Source organism: Scyliorhinus torazame, chromosome X, assembly GCF_047496885.1.
Source record: "Scyliorhinus torazame isolate Kashiwa2021f chromosome X, sScyTor2.1, whole genome shotgun sequence".
NCBI classification, from domain to species: domain Eukaryota; kingdom Metazoa; phylum Chordata; class Chondrichthyes; order Carcharhiniformes; family Scyliorhinidae; genus Scyliorhinus; species Scyliorhinus torazame.
Window position 1 is genome coordinate 35,323,466 of NC_092738.1, and position 22,948 is coordinate 35,346,413.

The window sequence follows — 22,948 nt, forward strand, 5'->3', positions numbered from 1 at the left end:
CACCTCGTCCGCCAACAGCCCCACCTCCAAGCGCCACAGCGGGCACTGGTCCCTCTCCTCCCCCATCTCCAAGTCCACCCAATGCGGGGCGTGGTCCGAAATGGCTATTGCTGAATACTCGGTATCCTCTACTCTCGCTATCAGCGCCCTACTCAAAATGAAAAAGTCGATTCGAGAATAAGCCTTATGGACATGTGAGAAGAATGAAAATTCCCTCGCCCCCGGCCTTGCAAATCTCCAACGGTCCACCCCTCCCATTTGGTCCATAAATCCCCTCAACACTAGCCGCCGCCGCCGGCTTCCTACCCGTCCTAGACCTGGAGCGATCCAGTGCAGGATCCAACACTGTGTTAAAGTCTCCCCCCATTATCAGGCCCCCCACTTCCAAGTCTGGGATCCAACCCAACATACGCCGCATAAAACCCGCATCGTCCCAGTTCGGAGCATACACATTGACCAGTACCACCCTCTCTCCCTGCAACTTACCACTTACCATTATGTACCTACCGCCATTATCTGCCACAATGCTCGACGCCTCGAATAACACCTTCTTTCCCACCAAGATCGCCACCCCTCGATTTTTGGCATCTAGCCCCGAGTGAAACACCTGACCTACCCACCCTTTCCTCAGTCTTACCTGGTCTGCCACCTTCAGGTGTGTCTCCTGGAGCATAACCACATCCGCCTTGAGCCCCTTCAGGAGCGCGAACACGCGGGCCCACTTAACCGGCCCATTCAGTCCCCTTACATTCCAGGTTATCAGCCGGATTAGGGGGCTACCCGTCCCCCTCCCCGCCGACTAGCCATGACCCCTCCTCGGCCAGCCACGCGCCCGCACCCCACACCCGGCCCGTTCCCCACAGCGGCATACCCCCGTCTTGACCCACCCCACTCGCTCCAGCTCCTCCTTGATCTTAGCAGCAGCAACTCGATTCCCCCCCCCCCCACCCACCCCCGGCTAGGACCCATCCTAGCTGGTTTACTCCCCCCATTGCACTTCCGCAAGTCAGCTGACTCCTACTGACCCCGGCCACTCGCGCCTCCCCTTCGACTCCTCCCATTGTGTGGCACACCCTCCTCTCCTGCTCCCCATTCACAGGCTCTCCCCCTCCGTTCTAAGCGCGGGAAACAATCCTCGCTTCCCCGCCCCGGTCCCGTCCCCCCCAGTCTTCGGCGCGGGAAAAAAATCCCGCGCTCCCCACCTACCAGGCCCCGCCACCAACCAAAACAGTGCCCAACCCGCCCCATCCACCATCCCCAACCCGAAAGAGAAAAACACAGAGAAAAAGAAACCCAAAACAATGCAAAGGCCCCCCCCCCCCAAACCAAAAATAGGCATAACATATCCAACGCAGTCCCCAATCGCCCATCCCGACCCTCAGTCCGTGTCCAGCTTCTCGGCCTGAACAAAGGCCCACGCCTCCTCCGGAGACTCAGAATAATGGTGCCGGTCCTTGTAGGTAACCCACAGTCGCGCCGGCTGCAACATGCCAAACTTCACCCCCTTCCTGTGCAGCACCGCCTTCGCTCGATTGTACCCGGCCCTCCTCTTCGCCACCTCCGCACTCCAGTCCTGGTATATCCAAACCTCCGTTCTCCCACCTGCTGCTCCTCTCCTTCTTGGCCCACCTGAGCGCACACTCCCGATCGACGAACCGATGGAACCGCACCAGCACCGCCCGCGGAGGCTCGTTAGCCTTGGGCCTCCTCGCCAACACTCTATGGGCCCCTTCCAGCTCCAGGGGCCCCTGGAAGGACCCTGCTCCCATCAGCGAGTTTAACATGGTGACCACATAGGCCCCCACGTCCGGCCCCTCCAGCCCCTCCGGGAGGCCCAGAATCCGCAGATTCTTCCGCCTCGACCGATTCTCCATCTCCTCGAACCGCTCCTGCCATTTCTTGTGGAGCGCCTCGTGCGCCTCCACCTTTACCGCCAGGACTGAGATCTCGTCCTCATTGACAGAGATCTTTTGTTGAACCTCTCGGGTCGCCACCCCCTGGGCCGTCTGTGTCTCCAGCAGCTTATCAATAGAAGCCTTCATCGGCTCTAGCAGGTCCTTTTTAATCTCTCTGAGGCAGCGCTGGACACCCTCCTGTTGCTCCTCCGTCCACTGCCTCCACGCTGCCTGGGATCCGCCCGCCGCCATTTTGTCCTTCTTCACTCCCTTCTTCTGGTCCACCACCACCTTTTTTGTCACCCCGCTCCTAGTTAAAGCTATATACTGACGGGGAACTATTATTAACTCCTTCCCACACCGAGAAACGTCGAAAAAGTGCCCTTGGGGGCCCTGAAAAGAGCCCAAAAGTCTCGAGAGGAAATACTTTTGGCAGTGTTCGCTTCACCAATCTGCCCCAAAATATCTGTGGAAACTCCTGAAAAAGGTCTAAGTGTCTGTTCCAGACTGGAGCTGCCGAATGCGCGACGTACTCCTCCATGGCCGCCACCGGAAGCCTCGTCCCTGCTTCTTCAGTGACCCTGGTGAGATCTTTTCACAGTTGTTCCCTCTGCTGTTAGAATTCACTTTTGATAAAGGTCCTCAGGTCAGTTTGCAGTTTTAAGCTTGCTCTTCCCCCGCTTGCATGCTGGAAGGGGCCCTGTTTATCCTGTTTGCAGCCAAATCTTCCGCTGCTTCTGACGGGCCTGGCAGCCAAAAGACACAACACTCCTGGGGGACACCGTCAGGGGAGTGTTGCAGTCCTCTTGCCACACCGGGAAATGTCAAACAAATGCCGTGGGGGCCCTGCAAAAGAGCCCAAAAGTCCGTTCCAAGCGGGAGCTACCGAATAGGCGACCTAGCTCTGCATAGCCGCACCCGGAAGTCGGGATTTGGTATTTTAAAACAAAACTTTATTGTTAACACAATATTAAACTCTTTAACATCACACCTGAAAATAGCTTATAATTATGCCTTAAACAATACCACTTAGTTCCCAATTAAACAGCAAGAAAGGAAAAACATCCAGCTCTCAATCCCTTCTACATCCCAAGGTGACAGATTAACACTTGCTTTCCAGAACAGATTTGACTCCTGTCAGAACCCCTGCAGACTCTGGCTGAATATGTTCAAAAAGTTGTTTCAACTGGTTTGTTTCAGCTCCCCCTTGTCCTCTGATAAGTCTGCACTGCTTTAAATACCATTAATCTTTTTTAACTGTCCTACTGTGAGAGCAAAAGACTTTGGGCGCGATCTAACAGAAATGTTTCTGGGCGCGATCTACCGACCACGCTGTGCCTGAAAAGCAACGCGCCGCAGCACAACGTGGCCAGTAAATGAAGGGAGATCCTGCTCCCGGCATCTACTCGGCTCACCACGCCTTCGTGAGATCTAACAGGATGTCCTCGGCCACCCCCGTGACCTCCAGGGCCCGCTCCTTGTAGGGGGTGAGGACTCTGATGTCAGGCACCCAGCCGCCTGTCTGGTCCCTCTCCTGTCTTTTGTGGGCCAGCTACTCCTGCGAGGACAGAGCGGGCATCGTGAGCTGCACGTTTCGTTCATCACGGGGGGGGGCACAGTTTGCGATGGGGGGATGGGGAGTATGGGGGAGAAAGGGCTGTATGGGAAGATAGGGACTATGGGGGTGTATGGGGAGTTAGGGAATATGGGTGTATGGGCAATGGGGAGTATGATGGGGGATGGGGCGTATGGAGAGTATGGGGGTGATGGTGGCGGGAGGGGGGCCGGCGTGATCGGTACTGCTGGACATGGGTGGGCCGGGAACGGAATGGTGCTGGGCAGGGGCAGTACCAGGAGGCTGGTGCCAACCCACCCGTGTGGCCTGGTGGAGGTTGTTGATCTTCTTATGGCACTGGGTGCCCGTCCTCCTGATGACGTTCCCCGCGCTGACGGCCGTTGCCAGCTCCTCCCAGTGGTTCGCTCTGCAGGATCAGTTTAAGTGCTGCTCTCCCTTGTTAATGGGGGGCTGGCGAGCGCAGTCCCGACAAATCAACCGGCGAGACACTCATCTGGCGTGAAGCCCGTGGGGCCTCGTTAAGTGGACCAAGTAATATTAGATATCAGTGACGGTCTCGCCATGTCGAGCATCGGGTAACTCACGGCAGTTCCTGCTCACACCCACACTGAGAAACTGTTCTATTAAATCACGCCCTTAGTCACTCACCAGTTTAGCCCACACAGATTTTTTTTCATCACTGGGGACTGAACCCGCTGGCCAGACCGGCTCCTCCGAGATCGGGCCGCCATTTTGAAAGGGTGCCCCGATCACGAAGTGAACTTGTGGGTCCCCCCCACCCATGGGCAATGTCACCCCCACACATATGGGCATTACCCCGCACCCCCCAAGTAAGGCAAATAAGGACACCCCACTATGTGGTTCCTGGAGAGCCCTCTACCTCCGAGCCCCAAACATCTCCGAGGCCCCTTCTTACCTGAGGGTGACGTACAAGCTCGAGGACTTTTATTTTGGAACGGCGGAAGCAGCGGAGGAGATTGCGAAGGCAGAAGGACTGTGGCAGAACTGACAAATTGAGGAATGGCCATGAGCCGATGTAACCTCATGATTGTGTTTTCTTCTTTTTTGTTTCACTGCGTGGGGGTGTATGGGCTAAAGGAGCCAATGTTGTATATATTTGGACAAGGGACGTGATGGGACTTTCACTCGAAAGGAGGGCTCTTTGGGGTGTAGGTGGATAGGCGGGGTGTGTGTGCTAAAAGGGGATTTCTGGACTTTCCTAGGGCCGGGCAAGGGGGAAAGGGACCCGGGCGGGGGGCCTCCACGCTGGCCGGTTTAAGCCGGCCAGTGAACGGGAGTGAGGTGGGGGGAGGGGCTGCGGCCATCGGAGCCTGGCAGAACAGGGTCCGAGTGGTCTAGCCGGGGTGGAAAGTTGGGGGGGAAGGAACCGAGGTTGGGGGGAGGATTATGGCCTCCAGTTCTTCCAGTTTATTTTGGATACTGGGTGCATTTCTGTCCAGACAGTTGATTTGCAACAGGCTTTGAATTCCTTGGTCAACCAAAATTTCCCACTTTGTGAGTCGTCAATTTCAGCTGCTCGGGTGAACCAGGGAAAACCCAAGAAAGAGCGGGAGGGCCAGGATTCTGGTCCATCCCCCTCATTCCATGAGGTGCTTCCTTAAGAATGCCATTCAAAGAGACTTCAGGAAAGGTTAGCTGTCTGTTCCTTTACCTGATGAGTGGTGTTGGTATGGAAAGGTGGTTCCGTAGTGGTATTGTCACTAGATTAATAATCCAGAGACTTCGGGCAAGATCTGGGAACCCGCGTTAAAAAATCTGGAATTAATTAACGTCTAATGATGACCATGAAACCATTGTCATAAAACCCATCTGCTTGACTGATGTCCTTTACTTATCCTGGGTAATATTTGACTCCAAAGAACAGAGAAAAGTACAGCACAGGAACAGGCCCTTTGGCCCTCCAAGCCTGCGCCGACCATGCTGCCCGACTAAACTAAAATCTCCTACACTTCCTGGGTCCGTATCCCTCTATTCCCATCCTATTCATGTATTTGTCAAGATGCCCCTTAAATGTCACTATCGTCCCTGCTTCCACCACCTCCTCCGGCAGCGAGTTCCAGGCACCCACTACCCTCTTGTGTAAAAATCCAGATCCACAGCAATGTTGTTGACTCTCAAATTGCCTCTGAAATGGAGAGGGGTAGGGATGAGCAATAAATGTTGACCCACTGACGCCCACATCCTGTAAATGTTTTTTTTTAAATCAGAGACCATTTGCAATTTATGAACTGAAAAATTTGTGTGAATAGATTGAATTTTAAACCAAAATGGGAGGCTAAGAAGCTGAAAAGAAAAGTGAATTAAATCTGAAAGATGCTTGCCTGTTTGTGTGCTTGGTAAGCAGTCCCACGCAAAGTCTGTGGAATCTGGCTTGTAGAGCTGAGCGCACTCAATGTTCAATTCCACAGAAATAGTTTTTGTGCTACAAGCCCCATTAAAAATTATGTAAACTGCAATGAGCAACGTGATGAATTCCATCTGATCGTCTGCAATACAGCTGCTTATTGTATAAAACCGTGACTGCGCCTAGTGAATGATGCGGAGCTCCTTCACTTGAGGCTCGTGGCCTGATTGATGAGATTTATATTTTTCTTGCTGTTTTTGCATTCCCAAACAGAACGTTGTCCATTTTTTTGTTTCTGCCACTTGCTGTTGTTTTTGCACAATTCAGCGCTCCTTTGGTGCAGAGGTTCCACGGCAGTATTCTTGTTGCAGCCCTAAGTAGGGTAAACTCATCGTCCTCGTGTGCCAGGCTAAGCCTGATTCAATTTAAGGTGTTACACAGGGCGCATATGACTGGAGCACGGCTCAGTAAATTTTTTGGGGTAGAAGATAGGTGTGCGAGATGCTCGAGAAGCCCAGCGAATCACACCCACATGTTCTGGTCATGTCCGGCACTACAGGGGTTCTGGGTGGGGGTGACAAAGGTGCTTTCGAAAGTAGTGGGGGTCCAGGTCGAACCAAGCTGGGGGTTGGCTATATTTGGGGTTGCACAAGAGCCGGGAGTGCAGGAGGCGAGAGAGGCCGATGTTTTGGCCTTTGCGTCCCTAGTAGCCCGGCGCAGGATACTGTTGATGTGGAAGGAAGCCAAGCCCCCGGGGGTGGAGACCTGGATAAATGACATGGCAGGGTTTATAAAGCTGGAACAGATTAAGTTCGTCCTAAGGGGATCGGCTCAAGGGTTCACCAGGCGGTGGCAACCGTTCGTCGAATACCTCACAGAAAGATAGAGGGAATGGAAAAGAAGAAGGCAGCAGCAGCAGCCGGGGGGGGGGGGGGGGGGGAGGAACCAGAAGGAGTCTCAGGGTTATTAATATATATGTATAATATGTATAGGTCGTTGCTATAAATAATTGTATATTGGATTGTTAAACCATATTATTGGAGAGTGTTTATCTGAGACAAGGCAGTTGCCATTTAGTTTTAGTTTTCGTTTTTGTTATATATTATTTATTCTTTGTTTATAAAACAGGTCATTGTTATTTATACTGTTATATTATTGTGTAAAGGATACACAATGTACTGTGATGGTTGACCAAAAATTTTCAATAAAATATTCTTTAAAAAAAAAAGTATTCTTGTTGCCAGTACTGAGCCCCTTCAGCTGCAAAACCAGGACTTAGCATGTCCATTCCATCAGGCCCAGCCTGGAATTTGGAGAAAGAGAAATTCCCGCAGAGGGAGGAACAGCAAAGCGTGTTTGCATTTCAGGTGCAGAACACCCGCCCAGAAGTGCAATCGAACCCAGTTACAACGACACATGTCATCTCCACTTCTCCAAGTTGTGTTGCATTCTGGAGGCACAGAAATTGAGTTTCTTCTAAACTGGAATTAAATGAAGGTGGCTGAGTGGAACACCTCTTTAAAAAAAAACAGCCCTGCCGTAGATTTATATAATGCTTTATCACGGACGTGATTTAATGGAAAGGTTTCGAAGTCTGGTAGCGAGGGGAACTGCCGCGAGCTTCCCGACGCTCAGCCCGGTGATGCCGCCGCTGCCATAAAATGTTAATTGGACCACTGAACGAGGACCCACAGGCTTCACGCCACAAATGACTGCCCCGCCGGATGATTCGCCGGGACCGCACTTGCCAGCCCCTTGCTAACAAGGGAGAGCAGCACTTAAACCGCACCTGCACAGCCAACCCCCTCAGCTCGCAGCCATGAGGAGACCAATCCCACGATTCAATGATGCCGATCTGGCCAGACTGTTGGACACGGTCAAAATCAGACAGGGTGCCCTGTTCCTCCAAGGGTCTCGGAGGGTCAGGCACAGGGCAGCCAGTGCCACCTGGCAGGAAGTGGCAGCGGCCGTCAGTTCGGGGAGCATCACCAGGAGGACTGGAACCCAGTGCTGTAAGAAGATCAACACCCTCCACCAGGCCACACAGGTGGGTTGGCACTGACCCCGCCTGTCACTCCCAACCCCCCCCCCCCCAACAGCATGCGCCGGACAGTGCCCTGGCCCACCCATGTCCAGCAGTGTCGCCCATGCCACCCCTCCCCCAATACACCCCATTCCACCCCGCCCCCCCGCAAACCCCTCATCCCCCCCCCCATACTCCCCATTCCCCCCAATACTCCCCCTCGCCCTCTCATACTCCTCATCCCCTACCCACCCCTTTCATAGACCCCCATCTACCCCCCCCCCCCCCCCCCCCTGCGATGAACGACACGTGCAGCTCACGATGCCCCTCCGTGTCCCTGCAAGAGAAGTGGATCCACAACAGATGAGAGAGGGCCCAGACAGGCAGAGGGGTGTCGGACATCAGAGTCCTCACCCCCAACGAGGAACGGGCCCTGGAGGTTGCGGGGGTGGCAGAGGACAGATATGTCACCAATGTAGAGGTTGGCGTACAGGACAGAGATGAGCATCCACTGTCCCCACCCAGATGAGCTGTCATATGTGGTTTGTTAATGCCATACAGATGACCCATCCCTCCCACTGACCACATGTCCAATCTCCCACAGGATCCTCATCTGATGGTTTTGGACCATCGGCGTGGTTCTCCATCCCCCTGCCTCCCATGAGAGCACCTCGGAGGGAGCTCCGAGGAGACCACCATACTCACGGCACAGCTGTCATCCCCACCCTCCCCCAGCGCAGAGACCCACCTCGGTGTGCGACAATAGTTGTCAGGCTTCTGGGGCACATTCTGGTCAGCTGATGTTGCTGATGTACATCAGATGGAGGCAGGAACGACCAGGCGAGACCGCAGTCGGAGGTCTGCCGGATCCCAGGACCCAGCTGGGTCACAGCCTGATGCTGAGCCTCTGGATCAGGTTTACCCGGAGCTGATGCAGACGTTAGGGTGCGGCCATGATATTCAGATGGGGACGTCAGCGACACTCGAGCAGGTCCACAGCCGAATGGAGGAGTCCCAGAGGCTATGGGTACAGGAGATGGCGCCGGCAATGCGTGGCACCGAGGGCAACACTGCTAGGGTGGCAGCTGCAGTGGAAAGCCTGTTGCATGAAGCCAGCAGCATGAGTGGATGTCCAAGGCGTGGCCCAGTCAGTGATGGCCATGGCTGAGCGCCTCGACAGCATGTCCCAGTCGCAGGGGGACGTGTCCCAGTCCAAGGTGGACCTTGATGAGGCGCTGTGGAACATGTCCCAGTCTCGTGTGGGCATTGCAGAGGCCCTCCAGGGCATGTCGCAGTCATAGGTGGGCATTGCCAGTGCGTTCCAGAGCATGGCCCAGTCACTGAGGAACATTGCAGAGGGCTTTGGCACCGTGCTGCAGGTCTTGGGGAGCCGCCAGGGCTGGCAGAGCCAGATGATGCACCTCTCAATGGCATCCCAGGTGGCTGCATCCTCCCGCTGGTCCTGCCTGGGCTCATCCTCCTGCCCCTCCTGGTCTGGCACCTCCTCAGAGGTGGCCACATGTTCCTCCACCTCCAGCACGTCGCCCCGCTGCTCTGCCAGGTTGTGGAGGGCAAAGCAGACCACCACAAAGCAAGCGACCCTCTGGGACTGTGCTGCAGGGCACCACCAGAGCGGTCGAGGCATTGGAACTGCATTTTGTGGAGTCTGGTGCACTGCTCAATGACAGCCCAGATGGCCACGTGGGCCTCATTGTCTCGGGTCTCCGCATCGGTCGCCGGCCTCCGTACTGGCATCATTAGCCAGGTCCTCACCAGATAACCTTAGCCCCCAAGAGCTAAAGGCCATTCTGGGGTTGTCCTTGAAGAGTCCGGGGATGTCTGCCTGCCCCAGGATGCAGCATGTGGAGTTGGTGGTCAGACACGAGCTGGGCATTCAGGGAGTGGAGCCCCTTCCTGTTGATGTCGGGCACTCCCAGACAGCCCGGTGAGTGCAAGGCCACATGCGTGCCCTGTTCCTCCGAGGGTCTCAGAGGGTAAGTCACAGGGCAGCCAGTGCCGCCTGGCAGGAAGTGGCAGCGGCCGTCAGTTCGGGGAGCAGCACCAGGAGGACTCGAACCCAGTGCCATAAGAAGGTCAACGACCTCCACCGGGCCACACGGGTGGGTTGGCACTGACCCCCTGGCACTGGCCCCTCCTGTGCCCCCCCCCAACAGCATGTGCTGGGCAGTGCCCCTGCCCAGCACCATTCCGTGCCCTGGCCTACCCATGTCCAGCAGCGTCGCCCATGCCACCCCCCCGACCCCTGGGGGCTCCCCCACCCCACCCTCCGAGCACCGGGGCACCAACCCCAGTGCCCCCAGGCTCATTGCCCAGGAGCAAAGATGGCTGCTCACCTCCTCGGATCCCCACAGCAACCCTTCCGCCAGGTTCACTTTTTTAAAAAGGTGTACTAATTGACACCTGCGGAGGGGGCTAGATCACGGGAGGCCGTTGGATAGCGGGTCGCTCCCGTTAATTGTATGGAGATTGGGCTTAAGTGGTGATTATTGGTTGCTCGCCACGCTATGACGGGATCCTGATTTCACCAACAGGAGTGGGTTGGTTAGATCACAAACTAATCGGCGCCAGGCACGGTTCTAGTTTTTGGCTTCTCTCACAATCTAATGGCCTCACCGTGCTCTCGCATAAGCGCTTTGCGGCCATTAAATCCCACTCCCACTCTGGGAGTACAGTGATGCTCCCCGAACTGACGGCCGCTGCCACTTCCTGCCAGGCGGCACTGGCTGCCCTGTGACTTACCCTCTGAGACCCTCGGAGGAACAGGGCACGCATGTGGCCTTGCACTCACCGGGCTGTCTGGGAGTGCCCGACGTCAACAGGAAGGGGCTCCACTCCGAATGCCCAGCTCGTGTGTGACCACCAACTCCACATGCTGCATCTTTAAACTGTCTCCAATGTATTTTAATGCACTGAATGAATTTGAAGTATAGTGATTGCATGGAGGCAAATGGGACAGACATTTTGCATGCAGCAATAGAAATCACCAATTGATCTGTTGTTTTATGATGTTGCTTGAAAGAGGAATGTAAACCATGAAACCAGGGAATCATTCCACTCTTCAAGTAATGCACGATATCTTTGCCATCCACCAGAATGGAGAATGGAACTTAATTTAACATTTCATCAGAAGCTGACATCTTCTTCATCATGTCTGCCCTCAAACTTTGCTTGGCACGGATTATATCCTCACTTTTCAAATTACCACTGAGGTCTCCCATCCCTTGTCACCCCCACCCTGCCACAGCCTCCACAACTGTTTGTTCATTTGTTAGGGCGGTGTAAGTAGGCAGTCTTGGTGATGGAGCAGACGTGTGGTCAGAAGCTCATCTCGCGGTCAAATACAACACCAAGGTTGCGAATGGTTTGGCTCAGATTCAGAAAGTTACCAGGATGAACACCATGGTCAAGGAATGAAGTTTGTGGTGGGACCAAAAATTCTGGCTTCAGACAACAAATTTAACTCTTCCAACTTCAGGAGAGCAAAAAAGGTGACAAATAATAGAAGGGAGGTGGTCAATGCAGGATTGAGGGTGTTGTAGCTAAATGCGCGCAGTATACGGAACAAGGTAAATGAGCTTGTTGCGCACATTGAAATTGGCCGGTACGATGTTGTGGGCGTCACAGAGACGTGGCTGCAAGGGGATCAGGGCTGGGATCCAAATATCCAAGGATATATGTCCTATCGAAAGGACAGGCAGATGGGAAAAGGGGGCGGGGTTGCATTGTTAGTAAGGAATGAAGTTAAATCGATAGCAACAAGCGATATTGGATCAGAAGGCGTAGCATCTCTGTGGGTAGAGTTGAGGAATCGCAAAAGACCCTGATGGGAGTTACATACAGGCCACTAACAGTAGTCAGGATGTGGGGCAGAAAATAAATCAGGAGATAGAAAAGGCATGTAAAAAAGACAATGGGCGTCATTCTCCGACCCCCCCGCCAGGTCGGAGAATGGCCGTTGGCCGCCGTGAATCCCGCCCCCGCCGAAGTCACCGGTACCGGAGATTGGGCGGGGGCGGGAATCGGGCCGCGCCGGTTGGCGGGACCCCCCGCTCAATTCTCCGGCCCGGATGGGCCGAAGTCCCGCCCAGAAATTGCCTGTCCCGCCGGCGTAAATCAAAGCTGGTATTTACCGGCGGGACCAGGCAGCGTGTGCGGGCTCCGGGGTCCTGGGGGGGGCGCGGGGCGATCTGACCCCGGGGGGTGCCCCCACCGTGGCCTGGCCCGCGATCGGGGCCCACCGATCCGCGGGCGGGCCTGTGCCGTGGGGGCACTCTTTCCCTTCCGCCTCCGCCACGGCCTCCACCGTGGCGGAGGCGGAAGAGACTCTCCCCACTGCGCATGCGCGGGAAACTGTCGGCGCCCGACGACGCTCCCGCGCATGCGCCGCATTTCCGCGCCAGCTGGCGGGGCAACAAACGCCATTTCCGCCAGCTGGCGGGGCGGAAATCCCTCTGGCGCCGGCCTAGCCCCTCAATGTTGGGGCTCGGCCCCCAAAGATGCGGAGCATTCCGCACCTTTGGGCCGGCGCGATGCCCGTCTCATTGGCGCCGTTTTTGGCGCCAGTCGGCGGACATTGCGCCATTGGGGGAGAATTTCGCCCAATATTACAATAATCATGGGGGACTTCAATATGCAGGTGGACTGGGAAAATCAGGTTGGTCGTGGATCCCAAGAAAGGGATTTGTGGAATGTCTGAGAGATGGTTTTTTGGAGCAGCTTGTGACAGAGCCTACTAGGGAACAGGCAATTGTGGATTTGGTGATGTGTAATGAGGCAGACTTGATTAGGGAACTTAAGGTGAAGGAACCCTTGGGGGCAGTGACCACAATATGATAGAATTTACCCTGCAGTTTGAGAGGGAGAAGCTGCAATCAGATGTAACGGGATTACAATTAAATATGGGGAACTACAAAGGCATGAGGGAGGAGCTGGCCAGAGTTGATTGGAAAAGGAGCCTAGCAGGGAAGACAGTGGAACAGCAATGGCAGGGGCTTTTGGGGGTTATTAGGGAGGCACAACAGAAATTCATCCCAGGGAAGAGGAAACCTGCTAAGGGGAGGACGAGGCATCCATGGCTGACGAGGGAAGTCAGGGACAGCATAAAAGCAAAAGGAAAAGCATACAAAGTGGCGAGTATTAGTGGGAAGCTAGAGGATTAGGAAGCCTTTAAAAGCGAGCAGAGGACAAGTAAAAAAGCAATAAGGGGGGAGGAGATGAAATGTGAGTGTAAGTTAGTTATAATATAAAAGAAGATAGCAAGAGTTTTTTTTCAATATATAAAAGGTAAGAGAGAGGCAAGAATAGACATTGGACCCCTGGAAAATGTGGCTGGAGAGTAATAATAGGAAACAAAGAAATGGCAGAGGAACTGAATAGTTACTTTGCATCAATCTTCACGGTGGAAGACACCAGTGGGATGCCAGAGCTCCAGGAGAACCAGGGGGCAGAGGTGAGTGCAGTGACCATCACTAAGGAGAAGGTTCTGGGGAAACTGAAAGGTCTGAAGGTGGATAAGTCACCTGGACCGGATGGACTACACCTCGGGGTCCTAAAAGAGATAGCTGAGGAGATTGTGGAGACATTGGTAGTGATCTTTCAGGAATCACTGGAGGCAGGAAGGGTCCCAGAGGACTGGAAGGTGGGGAATGTAACACCACTGTTTAAGAAGGGAGGGAGGCAGAAGACGGGAAATTTTAGGCCGGTTAGCCTGACTTTGGTCATTGGTAAGATTTTAGAGTCTGTTATTAAAGATGAGATTACGAAGTGCTTGGAAGTGCATGGTAAAATAGGACTGAGTCAGCACGGCTTTGTCAAAGGGAGGTCACGTCTGACAAATCTGTTAGAGTTCTTTGAGGAGGTAACAAGGAAGTTAGACAAAGGAGAACCAGTGGCCGTGATCTATTTAGATTTCAAGAAGGTCTGTGTGCCGTTTAGGGGACTGTTAAATAGGTTAAGAGCCCATGGTGTTAAGGGTAAGATCCTGGCATGGGTAGAGGATTGGCTGACTGGCAGAAGGCAGAGAGTGGGGATAAAGGGGTCTTTTTCAGTATGGCAGCCGGTGACTAGTGGTGTGCCTCAGGGGTCTGTGCTGGGACCACAACTTTTCACAATATACATTAATGATTTGGAAGAAGGTACTGAAGGCACTGTTGCTAAGTTTGCAGATGATACAAAGATATGCAGAGGGACAGGTCATATTGAGGAAGCAAGGGGGCTGCAGAAGGATCTTTGAGCTTTGACAAAGGGTAATCTGGAGTCGAAACGTTAGCTCTTTTCTCTCCCTACAGATGCTGCCATACCTGCTGAGATTTTCCAACATTTTCTCTTTGGTTATAGAAGGGTCTGGACAGGCTTGGAGAGTGGGCAAAGAAGTGGCAGATGGAATACAATGTGGAAAATTGTGAGGTTTAAGACTTTGGTAGGAAGAATGGAGGCATAGACTATTTTCTAAATGGAAAAAGGCTTCGGAAATCAGAAGCACAAAGGGACTTGGGAGTCCTTGTTCAAGAGTCTCTTAAAGTTAATGTGCAGGTTCAGTCGGCAGTTAGGAAGGCAAATGCAATGTTAGCATTCATGTCAAGAGGGCTAGAATACAAGAGCAGGGATGTACTTCTGAGGCTGTATAAGGCTCTGGTCAGACCCCATTTGGAGTATTGTGAGCAGTTTTGGGCCCCGTATCTAAGGAAGGATGTGCTGGCCTTGGAAAGGGTCCAGAGGAGGTTCACAAGAATGATCCCTGGAATGAAGAACTTGTCGTATGAGGAACGGTTGAGGACTCTGGGTCTGTACTCGTTGGAATTTAGAAGGATGACGGGGGAACCTATTGAAACTTACAGGATACTGCGAGGCCTGGATAGAGTGGACGTGGAGAGGATGTTTCCACTTGTAGGAAAAACTAGAACCAGAGGATACAATCTGAGACTAAAGGGACGATCCTTTAAAACAGAGATGAGGAGGAATTTCTTCAGCCAGAGGGAGGTGAATCTGTGGAACTCTTTGCCGCAGAAGGCTGTGGTCAAATCACTGAGTGTCTTTAAGTCAGAGATAAGTCATGTAAGACGTGCTTGTTGGGTGAATTGGACATTCTGAATTCCCCTCTGTGTACCCGAACAGGCGCCGGAGTGTGGCGACGAGGGGCTTTTCACAGTAACTTCATTGCAGTGTTAACGTAAGCCTACTTGTGACAATAAAGATTATTATATAGATAAGTTCTTGATTAATAAGGGGATCAGGGGATATGGAGAGAAGGCAGGAGAATGGGGATATCAGCCATGAATGAATGTCGGAGCAGACTCGATGGGCCGAGTGGCCTAATTCTGCTCTTATGTCTTATGGTCTTAGATCTTTTATCATTTATTGCTATCAACCATGCATTTTATATCACAAAAATGCGTTTAATTTTGGAGTAGTTGGAAGATAAAGGCGAGTGCAGCATTTTCTTTATCTCTGGGAGGTTATTTAATGATCTAATAAGGTGCCGTGGCTTTGAATTATTGCTTTGACATTTTGTGTAACCATGTACAAATGTTGGAAACGCTCAATACTGAAGGGGCCGTTAACTGCATTTCATACAGATGTAATGTTGCAAGGATAATGATCTGTTGTATTTTACGCTCTGGTCTGCACAGATATGTCAGCGTTAACAAAATCAGATTTCACCGACATCTTTGGGATGCTTCAAGATGACAGTGGAAGTTCCAAACAGCAAGAAGATTTCCCCATGTTGCCTCATTTGGCTGACCTAGTCAGCTACAGCATACAGAAAGTCGTTGGCTTTGCAAAGGCTATCCCTGGATTCAGGTATGTTGTCTTTTCTGAGAAGTTCCACGTAATTAATACAGTAAAATCTACCCGTGAATGCTCGATCTGAAGTGAAGGGAGCAAGGAGAGCTATCTGTCGCCAATGTCTAGTTAAGAATGTTTGATGTTGCTTGCCTGGTTGGGCCAGACAAGAATGCCATGCCATTATGTTCAGGAAACTAATAACAAAGCACCATATTCTCGATACCCTTTCTGAAATTTGTGATTGGACCAGTTAATTGACACAAGTCACGCGTTTTATAGCAAATCAAAGTCACGGAATATGAACAGAAAGAAAACGGCAAATACCTGCACTCAGTATTTTTTATTTCCATTCCAGGTATAAGAACTCTTTCAGTAGAACTGGATGGCCTCATTATGCATGCTTGGCTGAGAACCCAGACTCCTAAAAGGATTATCTCAGCAGGGGGTTCTGTTTTGACAACTGGAGAGAACTGTTGAATTTGATTGAAACCTTTAAGTGGTTGTAATAACTTGTTCTTTCTGTGATCTCTTTTGTCAGTGTCTCAATGTTTTTTTGCACAGGAGAAAGAGATGTGTGTAGTGTTTGAAGCCTCTGTTCTTAATACTTTAACAGTCTTATTGACACTTTTATTGGATTGCAGGAACGGGAGGGGTTTTTTTTTTCAAAAGAAAATTTGTAAATGGGTGTAATTTTCCTGAGCTATTCCATTAATGCCATTGTTACTATGTGGCTCGTTGGTTCTGTATATAATTTATACTGGGTAAATGGGCATGGAAAGGTCATAAGTTGACAGGAGAGTATGAGGGTCCATGGGACTGGGTGAGGGGGGATGGTCATGAGTTGGCATGGAGGTAGGATGGAGACAGGGTAAGGGCTAGAGGGCCTAACAGCCTTTGATACAACTGGAACAAAGTTCCAAAGAATCTAGGCAGGTCTTCCAACCACCCCGTCTCAGCACTCAGCTGCCCCCATGGCTATCTAAGGCTCTGCTTCTAGGGTAAGTGGGCCCGACTCTGTCCCACACCCGCCCTACCCAGAGCGAAGATCACAACATTTTGGGGCTTTTCTACAGAGGGGGTCCAATTATGGTGATGGGTTTCTCCATATCAACCACCACAGTAATTGTCATCCTGCTGAATTATTTCAACAGCTTTGGTGTGTGTCAGCTGTGGCTCAGTTGGTGGCACACTCACCTCTGAATCATCAGGTTCTGGGTTTGAGTCCCACTTTGTACTTGAACACAAAAGTCAAGCTGACGCTCTAATGCAGTACTGATCGAGCATTGCACTGTCAGAAGTGGCAGCTTTCAGATGAGATATAAACCAAGGCTCAATCTGCCTGCTTGAACAGACATAAAATACCCCATGGCATTACAGTGAAGAAGAGCAGGGGCTTCTCCCTGGTGTGTTGGTCAATATTTATCACTTAATCATATCACTAAAAACATTGGCCGGAATTCTCCGGTCATCAGGATTCACTTCTCCCACTGGCAGCGCACCCCGCCCACAGGTTTCCCGGCGGCAGGGGTGGTTACAATGAGAAATCCCACTGACGAGTGGTGGGAAGAAAGAATCCGGCCACCAGCGAACGACGCGCGGCCGAGAAACACGCGGCTGAGGAACTGGAGAATCCCGCCCATTATCTGGTCATTATCACTTTGTTATTTGTGGGATTTTCCTGCACCGAAATGAGTTGCCACATTTTCTGCGATAACAACAGTGAGTACACTTCAAAATGTACTTCATTGGCTCACACTTCGAGACATCCGGTGGTCATGAAAAGCGCAAAATAAATACAAGTCTTTCTTTGAATATAATGAACAACCAGCCGATTGTCAGGGGAAAATTGATTTGCATGTCGGATCAGCACACACACTTTTCACAATTATTCTTTCAAACGTCAGTTAAGCTGAGTTAATTTCGTATTCCTGTCTTTGAGTCGGAGAACAGGGTCTACATCCCACTCTGGACTTGAGCACATAACTTTGTCTGATCCTTCATTGCAGTACTCGGCAGTGCTGTTTGCCAATCCTCCAAGTTTGCCACCAGTTGCAACTTTTGAAATTTTACTCTGTTCTCCGTCTTCCAAGTTATATATATCAGAAAGAGCAGTGGTCCTAGCACTGAACTCCATGGAACTATTACAGAAAGAACAAGCGTTCTCCTCTGTGCCCCAGTCAACATGCGTTCCTCAGTCAGCACCAATCAGATTTATTGATCATTCATCACACTTTCTATTTTTGTGACTTTCTTGTAAGCAGATTGGCTGCTACCCTTGCCTCCTTCATTGGCAGTGAAGCTTAGAAAGTCAAAAGGTACTAACTAATTGCAAGTTATTTATTTCCTCCACCTCTGGCAGTTGGTTCAACTCCAGCTTTAATCCTCTCTACTGGTTACCTTATACTCTGGAATCATCTGGGGTCTTTTCACTATTAATGGTCTCTATTCCATTTTCTATCCACCCTCATCTCTAATGCCAACATTGACGAGTTCATTGATTTATTTTATCTTCAAAATCTTCCTCTCATTCTGCCTTGAACCCTGCAGTTTCGCCCCAGCTCTCATCTTGTCCAAGGCATCCAGCTCTTGCCTCCTTGACTTCTTACCAATCCAACCCTTAATTACTTAATTACCTCTCCTTGAACACACGACTGCTGACATTACAGACGACACACTTTCCAAATGCATTGATGCCCCCTTTCAAAGTTGCCTTTTAACCTCTCTTTAAGAAGCCAACTTGGATCCTTCCGCCCTGTCCAACTACCCTAACCGTTTCCTCTTTAAGGTCCTCAAATATTGTAAGCAAGCTCTGTGCTCACCTTTCCTATCACTGCCTGTTACAATTCCTGTAGTCTAGTTTCAGTTCCACACCCGCAGTGCCAAGACCACTCTGGACAAAGTCACCAATGACACCCTCTGTGACAATCAACCCAGTGCATTCTTCTTTCTTGTTTTTTCACAGCTCCTCCACAGCCGTTAACATGTTTGACCACTCCACCCACTTTTGCCCTCTCTCCACTGTACCTAAACCTATCTTTGCATCAATTCCAGTTCAGATCTACCACTCTTCACACTCTTATTTGCTGTGCATCTCCAGTCTCTTCACAATACCGTTGGTACCTGAGCATTTGACACCACTTTCAAAAGTCTCCTTAAAGTCTATCATTTAAACCAAGCCATAGATCATCTCTCCTAAGTCATGCTTTGATGCCTGCTGTTCTTGCCTTTTTGGATGTGTCTTTGAATGCTTTGCCGCATTAAAGGCACTATGCAATGTAAGTTGCTGTTGTATGAGCCCAACATGGAATATGTGTGAACAAAGAACAAAGAAAAGTACAGCACAGGAACAGGCCCTTCAAGCCTGTGCCGACCATGTGTGGCCTGTCTCAACTCAGTTTCTACTGGGTGCTGGTCAGTACATAAAACTGCAGGCAATTTAGCAATAGTAGATCTCCAGCATGACTAATGTAAAAAATAAATCACATTGTTGTAATAAAGGGCTGGTTTAGCACAGGGCTAAATCGCTGGCTTTGAAAGCAGACAAGGCAGGCCAGCAGCATGGTTCAATTCCCGCACCAGCCTCCCCGAACAGGCGCCGGAATGTGGCGACTAGGGGCTATTCACAGCAACTTCATTTGAACCCTACTTGTGACAATAAGTGATTTTCAAGTGTATGATTTTGATGTTGATAAGATACTGCAAAATTGAGGTAACTGTGTTTGAATTGACAGTGAAATGAGAGGAATCTGTTGATGATTTCCCCACCTCAAAATAATTCCTCCCCTTTTTTTCAAAAAACCTACCAACGTTGGTCATATATGTTAATAGATCGCAATCTATTCATTGGACGCAAACACATTCACAATCACATTTTGCAAATGATCATCATTTGTTCAGTGAGATAGGATTAATAGATAAGCTCATAGTGAAGCACCCCTAGGTAGCAGCGATAATAATATGATCGAATTTTACATGCAGTTTGAGGGAGAGAAGAGTGCATCCAAGACTAGTTTTTTTAAACGTAAATAAGGACAATTATGAGGGCATGAAAGCAGAGTTAGCTAAAGGGATAGATGACCTTGAGGGATTGATCAATAAAGGTTCAATGGTGGACATTTAAATGGATATTTCAGAATAGACGCATTCTCTCTCTCTCTCTCTTAATTGGAGATAAAGAATCCTGCCCAGTAATAAACTTTTTTAAAAAATATATTTTAGTACAAACATGTATCAAAACAGGTTACAGCAAATAAACACCCCGGGAAACATACTTCCCAGCAATCAACTATACAGTCTGTACAATTTGTCCCCTTTTTCACCCCAGCAGGGTGTTTCCTGGCAACCTAGGGAACCCCCTCCAGACCTTTCGCGCAAAGTCCCTAACCTGCAGATACCTGAACTCACTCCCCCTAGGCAGCTCTACCCTCTCCCTTAACTCCTCCCGGCTCAAACCCATGATTTTCGCACAGTGGCGTTAACACAGACACACCTTCCACCCTAAAATGCCCCCTCAAATGATTCCATATCTTCACCGTGGTCTACACCACCAGGCTCCCTGAATACCTACTCGGAACCATTGACAACGCTGCCGTCACCATAGCCCTCAAAATAGACCCCTCACAAGATTCCTCCTCCATCCTAACCCACTCTATCCCTTCTCCTTCCCACCACCGCCACACCTTCTCCCTCAGCACCTTCCCCGCCCATACAAAGTCCAAAATGGTCGTGTCCAATTTCCGAAAAATGGCCTTTAGCATTAAGATCGGAGAGCCTCAAAAATAAACAAGAACCTCGTCAGAATATTCATTTTCACCACTCGGACCCTCCCCGCCAACGTCAACTGCAGTGTATCCCACCTCCTAAGATCCTCCCTGGCTGCCCATTATTAAACTTAAAGAAAAATAATGGGCTGGATTCTCCGCTGGCGGGATTCCCCGTTGCGCCGGCAACGCACCCACACTCGGGGATTTCCCGATGGCGTGGGGCTGTCCACAATGGGAAACCCCATTGGCCGGCTGGCGGGATGAAGAATATCGCACAATATATTTGTGCAAAGGTGAGTGGTTGGTCAGAAGATTGGGCAGAATATAAAGAACATCAAAGAATGACAAAAAGATTGATAAGGAGGGAGAAATTAGAGTACGAGAGAAAGCTAGCTAGTAATATAAAGACAGATAGTAAGAGTTTCTGTAATTTTTAAATAAGAGTTAACAAAGTGAGTGTTGGTCCCATAGAAACAGCGTCTGGGTATTTGATAATGGAAAGCAGGGCGAGAGCAGATGAATTAACCAGCTATTTTGCATCGGTCTTCACTATATTGGATTAGATTGGATTTGTTTATTGTCAAGTGTACTGAGGTACATTGTTCTGCGTATAGTCCATACATGAAAAAAAACATAGGGCATACAGAAATACACAATGTAAATACATAGGCACAGACATCGGGTGAAGCATACGCAGTGTAGTACTACTCAGTAGAGAATATCTGTGGAGAGATCAGATCAGTCAATAAGAGGGTCATTCAGGCGTCTGGTAACAGTGGGGGAAAAGCTATTTTTGAATCTGTTTGTGCGTGTTCTCAGACTTTTGCCCGATGGAAGAAGTTGGAAGAGAGAATACCCGTGTGGGAGGGGTCTTTGGTTATGCTGCCTGCTTTCCCCAGGCAGTGGGGGGTGTAGATGGAGTCAGTGGATGGGAGGCAGGTTTGTGTGATGGACTGGGCGGTGTTCATGACTCTCTGCAGTTTCTTCCGGTCTTGGGCCGAGCAGTTGCCATACCAGGCTGTGATGCAGCCCGATAGGCTGCTTTCTATGGTGCATCTGTAAACATTGGTAAGAGTCAGTGTAGACATGGCAAAAATCCTGAGGAATTATGGGCGCTGTTGTGCTTTCTTGGTCGTAGCGTTGACATGGGTGGACCAGGGCAGATTGTTGGTGATGTGCACACCTAGGAATTTGAAGCTGTCAACCATCTCCGCCTCAACCCCGTTGATGCTGACAGGGGTGTGTGCAATACTTTGTTTCCTGAAGTCAATGACCAGCTCTTTAGTTTTGATGGCATTGAGGGAGAGATTGTTGTCGCTACACCACTCCACTAGGTTCTCTATCTCCCGCCTGTATTCTGACTCATCGTTGTTCGAGATCCGACCCACTACGGTCATGTCATCTGCAAACTTCTAGATGGAGTTGGAGCCACATTTTGCCACTTGGAAAAATTCAAGGCAATCAGACAGTCAACATGGTCTTGTGAAAGGGAAATCATGTTTAACCAAGGAGCCACATGTACTGTTAATGAAGGGGAACCGGTGGATGTACTGGATGGACTTAGATTTACAGAAAGCATTTGATAAGATGTCACATCAAAGGCTTTGCATAAAATAAAAGCTCACGGTGTAGGGGGTTACATATTGGCATGGATTGAAGATTGGCTGGCTAATAGGAAACAGAGAGTAGGTACAAATGGGTCTCTTTCTGGCTGGCAGGATGTGATGAGTGATGTGTCACAGGGATCAGTGCTGGGACCTCAACTGTTTACAATTTATATAAATGACTTGGATGAAGGGGCTGAAGGTCTGCTTGTTAATTTGCTGACAACACAAAGATAGGGGAGAAAATGAGTTGCAAAGAGGGGGTAAGGAGGCTACAAAGGGACATAGATAGTGGACAAAAATCTGGCAAATGGAATATAATGTGGGAAAATGTGGAATTGTCCATTTTGGCAGGAAGAATAATAAAGAAGCTGATTCTCTAAATGGTGAGAGATTGCCGAGCACTGAGATACAGAGGGATCTGGGGGTCCGAGTGCATGAATCACAAAAGGTTAGTCTGCAGGTACAGCAAGTAATTAGGAAAGTTAATGGAATGTTATTGTTTACTGTGAGGGGAATTGAATATAAAAGCAGGGAGGCGATGTTTCAGTTGTACAGGACATGGTGAGACCACATAGAACATAGAACAATACAGCGCAGTACAGGCCCTTCGGCCCACGATGTTGCACCGAAACAAAAGCCATCTAACCTACACTATGCCATTATCATCCATATGTTTATCCAATAAACTTTTAAATGCCCTCAATGTTGGCGAGTTCACTACTGTAGCAGGTAGGGCATTCCACGGCCTCACTACTCTTTGCGTAAAGAACCTACCTCTGACCTCTGTCCTATATCTATTACCCCTCAGTTTAAAGTTATGTCCCCTCGTGCCAGCCATATCCATCCACGGGAGAAGGCTCTCACTGTCCATCCTATCCAACCCCCTGATCATTTTGTATGCCTCTATTAAGTC

General features: G+C 50.3%; 1 protein-coding gene across 3 annotated transcripts in view; it reads left to right on the forward strand.

Annotated features, from left to right (window-relative positions):
- LOC140405513 (vitamin D3 receptor-like) overlaps positions 1 to 22,948 on the forward strand; it is a 230,297-nt gene that overhangs the window by 180,146 nt on the left and 27,203 nt on the right. For all 3 annotated transcript variants that reach the window (XM_072494055.1, XM_072494052.1, XM_072494053.1), the window contains one exon: positions 15,509 to 15,680. In XM_072494055.1, coding sequence (XP_072350156.1) covers positions 15,509 to 15,680 — 172 coding nt within the window. The remainder of the gene's footprint in view (positions 1 to 15,508; positions 15,681 to 22,948) is intronic.